This window comes from Phallusia mammillata, chromosome 6, assembly GCF_965637545.1.
Source record: "Phallusia mammillata chromosome 6, kaPhaMamm4.hap1.1, whole genome shotgun sequence".
NCBI classification, from domain to species: Eukaryota; Metazoa; Chordata; class Ascidiacea; order Phlebobranchia; family Ascidiidae; genus Phallusia; species Phallusia mammillata.
This window is the reverse complement of record NC_137257.1, coordinates 16,171,461-16,183,676: the sequence shown is the minus strand read 5'-3', so window position 1 is coordinate 16,183,676 and position 12,216 is coordinate 16,171,461. Positions and strand designations below refer to the sequence as shown.

At 36.9% G+C, this 12,216-nt stretch overlaps 1 protein-coding gene across 2 annotated transcripts; it reads left to right on the top strand.

Moving 5' to 3' along the window:
• Positions 1 to 7,414: 7,414 nt before the first annotated feature.
• Positions 7,415 to 10,843, top strand: LOC145233720 (uncharacterized). Of its 2 annotated transcripts, none has more exons than XM_080098496.1 (11): positions 7,415 to 7,849; positions 7,912 to 7,972; positions 8,055 to 8,148; positions 8,239 to 8,399; positions 8,786 to 8,908; positions 9,027 to 9,080; positions 9,143 to 9,236; positions 9,296 to 9,432; positions 9,501 to 9,611; positions 9,689 to 9,844; positions 10,040 to 10,843. In XM_080098496.1, exons 1-11 carry the CDS (start codon positions 7,806 to 7,808, stop codon positions 10,661 to 10,663), a joined length of 1,659 nt encoding a protein of 552 aa, XP_079954622.1. In that variant the 5' UTR covers positions 7,415 to 7,805; the 3' UTR covers positions 10,664 to 10,843. The 2 variants fall into 2 exon arrangements, with proteins under 2 accessions (XP_079954622.1, XP_079954621.1); XM_080098495.1 differs by having other exon boundaries at positions 7,416 to 7,849; positions 8,783 to 8,908.
• The last annotated feature ends 1,373 nt before the right edge of the window (positions 10,844 to 12,216 follow it).

Genomic DNA, 12,216 nt, shown 5'->3' with positions numbered 1-12,216 from the left:
TTTGGGGGAGGTGATTTCGTCTAATTCCATCAATCTTTTGTGTAATGTTTTAGCGCATAAACAACACGTTTCTTTGAAAACCTAAACAACATTGTACTCATGTTCAAATTAACAAAAAACACAATAAAGACAAACACTTCTGCATTTTTTACCCACAAAACAAGTTTTACCCATTACAAAATAGCAGTGATGGGGAGACTCGAGTCAGTGACTCGACTCGAGTCCGACTCGAGTCACCTTTTCAAAAGACTTGACTTGACTCGAGTCTCAGTTGTGAATGACTCGACTTGACTTGGACTCGTCTTAGTAGAGACTCGACTCGGACTCGGACTCGTTATTTCATCAACAAAACGGAAATTTCTTATAATAGATAACCTGTTCAGTTGGCTTCAACCAAACATTAGCAGCAATTTACTGTGCGGTGCGAAGTTATTTTTGCTTAATTTTAACGTACGAAGTCGCTGCTACATTTTGCTAAACTTTCTTACGCTGACATTAAGCGTTGTACTAATTGCTTGGGTTTTAAGGTAATCGAATGCAGTACATGCCAAGGCCAAGTATTCGCTTTAAGCGCTTATATTACTGAACAAACGTTCTAGCGCATGCAGTAAAATATGAATTTTCGGTTTTCAAAAACTCATTTGAACAGGTTAACGTTCTTTTCCACACTGTTTAATCAGTGTCAATTAACAGGATTTATTAAAGTCAACCCTACTCTGAATTAATAGGATTTGTTCATTGTAATGAAGCGGTGTCCGTTTTAAGTTAAAAAGGGCGCGATGAAACATTCAAATAGATTAACTATCTAAACCTTTTTTCAAAAACTTTTTGTGACTTGCCTTGACTCGAACTGCTAATGACTTGACTCGACTTGAGACTCGAACCGCTAATGACTCGACTCGACTTGAGACTCGAACCCCTTCTGACTCGACTTGACTTGGGACTCGAACCCCTACTGACTTGACTTGACTTGAGACTCGACTGATGGGACTCGTTACCCAACCCTGCAAAATAGCTTTAAAACTCAAACTTACGAAGTTGTTGCATTGCAGTTTTTGACGAAGGCCCTCCATTTAAACTCAAATCACCAGCAGTCTTTACCATTTATTGTACTTCTTTTTTCTTGCCTCAATGGAATATTACCCATAACACAGTCCGTATATCCCTATCATTCGATGATGGTGAAAGCTTGGCAATGGCATTAACTACTTAATTCAATTTTCTACATCGCTTCCAAGTTCCAATACGCCATGAGCCCATATCCGCTTTAGACACAATACCGTTTTATCGGTAATAAAAAAACAAACCCTTTTTTCTTTCTCGCTGTGCTCGAAGTTTTCGCGGGAAAGAAAATACGTCACAGATTTTGAGCGAGAATAAAAAAGACGCGCCCAAATTAAATTCCTGACAATAAGTTTGATGGACATCCCGGCATAAACATTGCCGCGATAAAAGCTGTGACGGCGTCAAACATCAAATGATTTTTTCACTTGACTGCATCGATACCCAAGGGAGTAGCTGGAACAAAAGGCTTGAAATATTTTGGCGATGTGAAGAAAAACTGTTTCTTATCGCCGAAAATCCTTTTAACTTGCACTGAGTCTTAAGTACAGTGTTTTTGTACTCGCAAAGAAGGATTATTAAAAAACATCGTTGTCACGACACAACTTTATGCCAAGTTTTTAAAATCTACTAATTTTTTACCTTAATTGGATGTACTGCAAATTACCAAAAAATTAAGTCGAAAATCAGTTAAAATTTCTACGTCTATTGACGTCAATAACTACTTCATAAGTGACCGACGTAAAATCTACTTAATATTGGCCTTTATTGGACGTACTCCAAGTTACTAAAAAATGACGTCGAATATCAGTTAAAATTTCTACGTCTAAGGATGTCAAAAACTAATTTATATGTGACCGACCGAAAATCTACTAAATATTGACCTTTATTGGACGTACTGCAAGTTATCAAAAAATGACGTCGAATATCAGTTAAAATTTCTACGTCTGGAGAACGTCGATAACTAGTTTATATGTGACCGACGTAAAATCTACTAAATTTTGACGTCTATACGACGTCCAAGAATGTCCGAACAAATGACATGTGACTTGGCCCGTATTTCGACCAAATATGTAAGTCGAAAAGACGTCTAAACTTTGACCCTCTGGTTTGGTCTGATATTTACCAAAACTGGACGTCTAAAAGACGTAGTTATTGCGGACAGACAACGACCGAACGTCGAAATTTGTCGATTCGACGTCGCGATTACATTTTCACATCTATTCGACGTCGATAAGACGTCGTGTGTCTGCTGGGGAGGGTTACATGCAGGGCCCTGGAGAGAAAAAAATATGCTGGTGCAAGTCAATTTCTGGGCCTCCCTTTGAACACTATTTGTGTGCTGATGATCAAGCGTTTAATACGTTTATTCGCCAAAAGAACAATCAAAAGCAAGCTAGCCGCACTCATTAAACAGCTTGGACAATAACGTCAAACCTTTACAGTTTTAAAAACATAAAATTCTTTTTACTGCATGCACTATAGCGTTCGTACAGCAAAGTAAACGCTCAAAAGCAAATATTGGTCTTGACATGTACTGTGTTCGCCTAAACCAGGGGTCACCACAAACTTTTTTCAGCGCCAAGACATGGTATTTCTACAATCCCAAAATCTGGTAATGCGACTGTTAAACTGTATAGTTCAAGGGTCGGCAACCTTTTAGGCGACGCGTGCCAAAGGCTGAATTTTAAGACCATGGCATGATAAAAACTATAAACAAGCAGTGCAACAGGTTAAATTGTTACTTCAATATAAGCACACAAATCGGTTGGCGTGCCATAAAAACCTCCTAGCGTGCCAACCTTGACACGCGTGCCAGTGGTTGCCATCCCCTAATATAGTTAGTCTCATCTTACGAGCAATGTTTGTATATTACGTCACAAGTAACCTAGGAAGGCAATTGTTTGCGCACAATCAGCACTTGTAGTCTTGTCTGTGACGTAACAAACTGGCTTTGAATCAATCATAGGCGCGTTGTAATCTTATGAAACTAGGTAATATCAATTCCACATATCGCGACAGGAAAACTTTCGTAGGGAGTAGTTTAATTTTTGAATGTTACAAAGTTACCAATACGATTTTACAAACCAAAAAATATGGTCGAGGGCCGGATGAAATGACCACAAAAATATAAAATATATATACTCGGTATACCAACAAAAATACCTACAAATCGCTCAGTAAAGTTCTGCTATTGTTTGGTTAAAGCCAACTGAACAGGTTATCTGGTAAAAGATTTCCTGTTTTTGTTGGTATATCGAGTCAAGCCAAGACTTTTCACAGCTGAGAAGACACAAGTCAAGTCAAGCTTTCGAAAAATGTGACTTAAGTCGGACATGACACCCCATCACTGCTAATTTGTTTAAAATAATAACTGCTTTGGTGGTAATTTTCACATAGGTACGTACAGACCAATTAAAAATGTTAATACGAAGGGTCGAAGGCACACAGCAAAGTAAACGTCTTCACACACGCACACATAACTGCCGCTTTATCGCTTATACGTTAACAAATATGGTCCAATAAAGCACCTCGCTTACTACCAAAGCTGTGACCAAATCAAATACGTGTAACAAATGCTACGTCCAGAAAACTCACCAGCACTATGTAGTCAGCGCAAATGTGCATAATTCTTACCAAACAACGGACACAACTGTGGCACAATAAAGTAGAAACACCAAAAAGAGATCTCGCTAAAATTCGCGCATGCACCAACGTAACAATCATAAAACTTGTTGCATAGAGTTGCACTACAAACAAATCAAACTCCACATTCGGCGATCAGCATCAACATTTATTAGTTTCAAAACAATTTTAAAAGTACACATTTCATCACCCTGTAATCTCCAACTTAATAATTATGGGGCCCCCTAGACTATCATGGGCCCCGGTACGGCGCACCGGCTGCACGCCCCTCTCGTGGGGCCTGGTTACATGGACCCTTTTGCTGCACAGCTGCAATCAAGAACTATATCAAATCTTTTTACCTTCATGGAAACGGTAAAAGTTAGATTGTCTATTTTAGTTTCGACAATTTTAGGCCCATTAGACTGTTGTGGGCCCCTGCCCTGAGGCGACGAACTCGTGGGGCCTGGCTACAAGTGGGCAAAGGTTTGAAAAGGAATCCACCCAAGACGCCCGACCAATCCATCAAATTTCGGACATTAGTGCCGCTTCATCGTTTTGCAACGGACGCTACTCTTTTCGGATGGTCTTTGTTATAATATAATTATTTTTCATGGTATCACGCTGTTCTTGCGCCTTTCGCTCGTTGCTTGCATTCGTCATTCATTGCTCTGAAGAAGTCCTACCGTTCTGGTGGACGAAACGTCAGCGAAAATACAAGTTATGGATAGAAACAACTAGTATTTTTGTTTAACATTAACACCAGTTGAACGACATTTTTGTTAAATATGCAACCTGGTGGACGAAAACGCCTGTACAGCATTTTCTACAAGTGGGCATGTTGCATGGTATAGCACTTTGCGTCGCTTGGTTTTACGAATGAATTGCCTGTAAAATACCGAATAACCATTTTTAACTCTGATTGGGTACTTTTTTGTAATCCTTATAATAGTCTGATTATTACCGTTTGTGACATTTTTTTGCATATTTTATCTTAATCATTTACACAAACACCTTATATTGTCGTCAAAATGGGGGATACTTAAATATGACTTATTTTATTATCACATAAAATCACAGACATTGTAGATGATGGCAGCTGTTTATCAGATGTATTTAAGAACAGTTGTTAATCAAATTGCAAAACAAAAGAGTTTAACCCGACAGGTCTGCATTACTGTTTCACAACAATCTGAAAAAGTTGTTGCCCAAAACCATCTGGATCACTAATCAGCTTCAAATTAAAAGCAACAGGCATTATGCAGATGATGCAAAGTCCAACCTTAAACCTCAAGTTACTCTTTCAACCAAAAGAAGCTTACAAGAGGTATGAAAGTTAAACTTTTCAATGTTCAATGATTAGCTAAACAAGTAGAAACTAAAATGTAAGTTATCCTAATAACTGTGCTACTTAATCTTTGCTAATACATGTAAGAAACGCGAAAGATAGTGTGATTGAATGAACCATTTTTGAAATAAGCTATTGCTGCCAGGCATAATGTATGACCAAGTATTGCTCATCCAGCAGTTTTATTGTAAACAATCGACGTTTCGACGTCCTATACAAGACGCCTTCATCAGGATAATGACATAACTTGCAGGACAAACCATTTTTGATTGCAGTTCCAGTTCCATATTTTCAAGAGATTGCCGCTTTTAATAAACATGAAATATGAAAAAATAATGCATGTTTAAACGCAAACATTGAAGGTGTTAAACCTTGTATTAGAAAATAAAAAAGGTGGTAAATTCCTTGTTTTACAGAAAAAAATAGATCCCAACTTAGCAAATGATGAATTGGAAGGAGACCAAACTAAGGTGTGTAACTGAGAAATGAATGATTAGATTTCGTTCATTTATAAATTCATTACATTTTAACAAAGTCCCACAGGAAACATTTTAAATGTATGCTTGAGTAATATCATTCATTGCTCCGAAGAGGCCCTACCATTCTGGTGGGCGAAACGTTAGCAAAAAGTTCTCCAAACAACAACTAGTATTTTGTTTAGCATTACATCAGTTCAATGATAAATTTGTTAAATATGCAACCTGGTGGATGAAACGTTTCTTCAGTATTTTCTACCATGAAGTAATTCCAACACGCTTCATCAATTTAAAATTAAACTTGACTTGCCATTTCCTATTGTTGTGTTGTTTCGACAATCGACTTAATTTGGTGGTGGTGCCGATGTTGAAGTTTGGAGGGCATATTCTTGATGTTTTAAAACATATCCAGATTTCTGTTTGGCGCAACTCCTACTTGTTGGCCCCATATTCATTTAAAGTGTATACTGTTTGCGTATTTTCAGCAAAAATATATATACTGATAGATCACTTTACATTTTAGTTGAGTTTGTCATGTACATTTTTGGTAGAGATCCACAGGCTTTACGGGGTACTTAAAGGGGGCACAAGGTCCAGAAGTTACTTTTAGGGGGCCACGGTGCATGAAAGGTGGAGGTCCACTGTCCTAATGCTACTTACTTAAAAAAATGCCAAACAAAATGGCTTTTTCCCATTTTGGGGTTTAATCTTAAAAAAGTTTATTTTGGGCTTATTTGCCTAGTCGGACAAACATGACTTAATGTTGAATGATTTATGCACCAGTACATAATTGCCACACACTTAATATAATATACTTAAGTGCTTTGTAAAGTTAGTGGAGACAAATGTATAAGTATTAAAACTGTTTTAAACATATACAATGTTAGGATGAAATGACCAGAAGCAAAGATACCTTTCCACTCTCTCCCCACACTCTCTCCGACATTTTTCCACTCTCTCCCCATTGCTCGCAATGCATTTTCGGGTAGATACTTTAACACCAAAAACTAGCGGCACTGGAGTCCGGTTCACTTGGGGTCAAGAAGGTAACGTCAGGTCAAATGTTTGAAAAAATGCTTGTTTTTAATAGTGATGTACCGAATCGGCTAAATTTCGATTCGGCCGAAACCGAATATTCGGCGGTTTTGCCGAATAAATTCGACCGAATCAACCGAATCATTTATGACGTCACGCGAAGTCGTACGCTACGCGGTTGACATGATAAATTGTTTATCTACCAGGCAACTAGTACAGAATAGTTTTGTTTCGTCCTCATTTCAGTTTTGTGGGGTTTATAATTGCCTCGAGCATGATTGGCAATCTGCCAATGAATTACAAATTTTTTTGACTACAGTGAGAAAAACAATAATGTGTTGGAAAAGATCAAAAATGACGCGATTTTCGTTATGTTTGGGCCTTTGAAAGATTATGTGGTACCTTAATAAGCAAAAAAGACACGTTTAACGCTTTGAATTTGTGTTCGGAAAAGATTCGCTTTCGGCCGAATCGCAACAAATTATTCGGCCGAAACCGAATCTTTGCAAAAATGACCGATTCGGCCGAATAAATTCGGCAAACCGAATATTCGGTACATCTCTAGTTTTTAACGTTATTTATGATTTTAAACCTTCACCTGACTCGAATAGCCCTAACCGCCGGCATTTCTACAAGTCTTCAGAAAAAAAAGATAAAAAATTCAATTATTATAGATTATTTAACATTTGACCCCAAGAAAACCGGACTCCAGTGCCGCTAGTTTTTGGTGTTAAACTATCTACCGCATTTTTGGGGCTTCCTTTGCAGCCGCCGTTACGCTTCAATTTGCTTCACCCGTGACAGCTACTCAAGCGTAACGAAACCCAGTAGACCTTTTCCGTAAATTAGACGATGGTGATAACTATTTCTCAAGATTGTCGAAATTTTTCTTATAAGTTGTGTTTCAGTTTACTTTCATCCTGTTGTACCATACTCTTTACATACGTATGTAAAGACTATGGTTGTACGCAAGCCACTGAGGTAACGCAACCGAGCGTGACTCATGGTTGTGGACATTCTGGACTGTCAGGAGAAAAAGCTCGGTTTGCTTTAGCTTTGCAGCTGTGCAGCAGCGCTCGTTGGCCGTTGCTGCAAATGGAAACCGCAAAAAGTTTTGTAATTACACAGGAGAGTAACGTCATTACATCGTGAGACTGAAAACCGCTGCAACGTAGTGCAACTGGAAGATACTAAAATAGTGGTGTCTATTAAAGTAAATTAACTACAGGAAATATAGCTGAAATAAATTCAAAAGAGGCATGGAGAAGATCGTAAGAATACTTCCAAAGGAAACGAAAATCATGTATGTTTATTGTACTACAGTATTTTGTACAACAAATGTGAAAATAATTTATGTTGTTGCAGCGTTGTAACTTCAAGTTACTTGGATGAGTTTGATTTTATAACATCTAACAAAATCCAAAAGGTTTGTATTTGATACATTAAAAATGACAATCTTGAATGTACGTGTGTATGTATTAACCAGCAACATATGTTTATGGTCGCAGTGGTTTCAATCTAGAGAAAGTGCGAAGAGATCAATTCAGAAATTTGAAGATACCTTTGGTGTGAAGCTGCATCTGCCTCTGAGAACAACACATGGTGGGCCTGTTTTTAGTCTTCTTTTTTGCAGTTGATACTCAGTTTATACAAATGTGTTAATCCACAAATATTTCTACTTAAACCTTGCAGACATTGAGAAAATAAAAGTATACTGGAACAATGAAACGGACATTCCTTATATTATGGTTCATAGTGATTGCTGGAGACCCGTTAGCCCAGAGAAAGTTGCGGACCCTCAGCACTCTTACATAATTACTATGGTTGAAGTTATCACATTCCCAACCCTCAAGGTATAAAAATTGGATAGTGACTTTAACAGAAGTGGTATGGCCATTGATTAAATAAACTCGTCTTTCAAGATATTTTATTAAAGGCACTAGTACAGTTCAATAAAGTTTACTTGATTTCTGAGATATTTTGGCGGTTCATTTAATCTACATTGTAACTTCTCTTGACTTTGCATTGCTATTTTCCGAAAAAGTATAGTTTCAGTTTAATTTTTCATGTTGTGTGTGATGATTTTCCACATTTTAGCATGTCGCTTTTTGTATTTTATAGGTTGTTATGTTCTTTGCTGGAGTCATAAACATATTTGTAAATAGTGTTTGTAATGTTGTTAAACATCAATATTTTACTAAGCTTTGCTAACTGTTTTCTTCTTTTACTTCCAAAGAAGAAAAACACTTCCAAATTCAGACGTTGGGTTGTAGGTAAACATATCAAGGAACAGTTTTCAACTGGAAAGCTAACTCAACAGACAGCATTTTACGTAAACTTTTTAAGGGTTCAAAACAAAAAGGTTTGTTTAATAATGAGAATTAAACACTATTGTTTTATTGACATTAGTAAGCCTAGTATTTTATAAAACTTTGTTTATTCCTTTACAAATATTTTCTTTGTGTTTTTATTTGTTACAGACACCAACAGAAGTACCCGGGCAAATAAATAAAATAAATCAATCAAATATAAAGGTATTGAATGTTTATTAGTTTTCTATGTAGCATCCTAAACTTTAATAATATTGTTTTTCTAGTGGGTTTCTACAGTTGAAGAGGCCCGTAAAGCAGTTGATGAATTTGAAATCTTGACATTAACCAAATTTATTGTAGGAACAAAAAAGTGCTATGGTATACACAATATTTTATGTGCTGTTGGATATGAAATACTTTTGCTATGTTTGGCATAGATATATCGAAAGGTAGTATACACTGGGACAATTTAGTTCCGTATGTCATCAAGCAATCTTCTTGGCTGCATTGTCAGCATGGAATAGGTCGTAACAAGAAACCAAAAGAAAAGCAAGAGTCACTCATTTTCGAGCAGGTATGCTTGTGCGTTTGCGCACTACTTCAACCATATAGATTGAAAAACAGTATTCTTGTTATTCATAGTTGCTTGACCATCCCTATCCTGCAAATCAGTTGTTTAATAATGGAACAAAAAAGGTTAACTGCAGGGCAAAAATTCGTATACAAGAAATACTACGATTTCCTCAATTTAAAGTAAGCATTTTCCCAAAAAATGCCTTAAACAGTCTTGGGGACTTGATACCAGCATTTATTTAATATGCTTTGTCAAGGCTTACACAAATTCTCAATATGAAATAACAAAGACAGCTGCAAGTATTCATAAAGCATTGAAGGATAAAGATTTAAGAGAGACTCTTCGCATGGAATGGGCTTGCAGCGTTACATTTCCCAGCAATGATGATCATTCTGGTCATGTTCTTGGAGAAGTATGTTATGCAAATTATTACTTTTGTTGACTTGTTGTCACTTTACAAATAGCTAGGTAAATGTACCAGGAGCGTATTTAGTAATGTATTTTAAGGACTTACCTCTTGTCATTGTTCTCTCCACAAACTTATCATAAATGATTGTGTATGCGTTATACATGTTGCATTTTATCAAATGTTATTTTTTTACTGTAGTCCGCCGGATTAATCCAAAAGGTTGATAAAAGGATCATCGCAAAAATTTATGAAATGGTAAATTTTGGTGTATTCAATGTGGTGGAGGTCATAAATGGTGTAGAATCGTTCGTGGTACATGAACTCTTCAAAGATATGGAACTTCCACCACGTACAAATCGAAGATATTTTCCCCCAAGAAAAGTGGTACATAACCACTTTTACAAGGCAATTACTAAGCGTCGGCTTGCCGCATCCACTAATTCGTTGGTTTTAGAATGTATAAAGTCAGCGGCTATAACTCATGAAGATGCGCCAAGGCCAGCAACCATTTGCAAATTCAATGAACAATTAGATGATATAAAAACCATGTCATTCCATGTTACATCTCAGAAAGCTTTAAAACAAGGAATCAAAGATCTTCAATCCATCAAAGACAATTTGAAGAAAACATGTAACTCTGATATTGAACTAAAAATTGCACCAAGTTCTCAACACAAATTGGTTGGAACAAAAAGAAGAGTGTCTTTACCCAAAAGTTCCGATGAGCTTGCAATTAAGCGACTGAAGATGAACACCATAAAAAATAGTTTTGTAGGACTTGCTGGCCTGATCCAAAAGGAAAACACCAACGACCACACATGAAAGTCCCATCAGGGTGGTAGAACTTTTAGAAAAGAAAATAGTAGACTTGGCAATTTTTTCAAATGGTCATTCTTGCAAAAAGGTTGGGGACCACTGCCTTTCAAGCACAATTGTTTTTTTTTTTAATAAACCGTTTCTGTGCTAAGCAGAAAAATAAATAGAAGTGGTGTTATTTTCAAAGGTTCTAATAAATGTAAACACAGTTCATACTCAGCCCAAAAACAATTTAATCCTCCACGAAACAAAAACTTGGCATCTATATTAATCCCCAAATAGCCTTATCTTGCCTTTTTGAGTTGTCCCGACTGGTATAGGGTACCTTTGTTTGGTAGTAATTCCGTAAGCACGAGCTGGAACCTAGGGTGGGTATGTCCGCTAAGAAATCGTTTTATGGAATGTAGCAGACCCACTTTTAGTCATCAATGTCGGGCATGTTACACACGACAACAGAAAAACAAACAAGCCCCACGTTTATTGGCTGCTGCGATTGTCGGTTAATCCAGTTGGAACTTAAAATTCGAAAAATAACTGAACTCGCAAGGAGAAGTTCTTATTTTTGGCACTATCCTTAAATTACTCCAATATCGACTAAAATTTTTTTAAATGACTGTTGTTCCGTCGTCCAACATTCACATTCCAATGCGTTCAGTGCTGAAAAGTGTTCGCAAGTTCTGTATTGAAGTCTAACATTAACGCACAACAAAAACACCTGATAGTTACATTTATTCATTTATTTCACCAAAAATACGGAAATTTCTTATAATGGATAACCTGTTCAGTCGGCTTCAACCAAACAACAACAGCACTTTAATGTGCGATGCGAAGCTATTTTTGCTTAATTTTAACGTAACGAAGTCGCTGCTACATGCACAAACTTTTTAACGCTGGTATTAAGCATTGTACTTATTGCTTGTTTTAAGGTATGCGAATGCAGTACAAGCCAAGGCCAAGTATTCGCTTATAAGCGCTTATATTAGCTAGCGCATGCAGTAAAAATATTTTTGGGTTTTCAAAATTGACGTTCTTGTCCAAGCTGTTTAATGAGTGTCAATTAACGTGTTTCATTAAAGTTGACCCTATGCTCCAGGGCTACTCAATTAGTTTCGTCAAAAGTCCAGATGAAAAGGTAAAAATTATCAAAGGTCCAGACACTTCTGTCAGAAATGCAAATGTAACGTGTCTTAGCCTATTTGGTTATAGCTAATGTGGACAATCGCGGTCAAAATTGAAATCTTGAACTGATATGCACCCAATGTGATTTTATTCCTTGCGAGAGTGTATTGGTACAACGTCATACAGAATACATTTTATCTGGTTTTACAGGATTGCTTCGTAAGGTAATGATTTAAAATTCAGTTTATTAAATCACAGATACAATTATGCGCAAACAACCGCCGCTTTGTTAAATGTATAGTGAAATAATTGACCATTTTTTCGTCATAGTTGGACAATCTGAACTCACATAAGATTTTGGCAGGACTTTAGGCTCCTCGCAGACTGCCGATCAATCGTTATGCCGACCCCAGTTTAAAAAGTGCCTCTACATAGCATTG

What these genes read in the sequence shown, in the direction of transcription:
- LOC145233720 (XM_080098495.1), top strand. Translation starts at nt 7,806, where the DNA reads ATGGAGAAGATCGTAAGAATACTTCCAAAGGAAACGAAAATCAT. An exon ending in CATCTAACAAAATCCAAAAG is followed by an intron (nt 7,973 to 8,054) that starts GTTTGTATTTGA and finishes TTATGGTCGCAG; the next exon opens with TGGTTTCAATCTAGAGAAAG. An exon ending in TAAGGGTTCAAAACAAAAAG is followed by an intron (nt 8,909 to 9,026) that starts GTTTGTTTAATA and finishes TATTTGTTACAG; the next exon opens with ACACCAACAGAAGTACCCGG.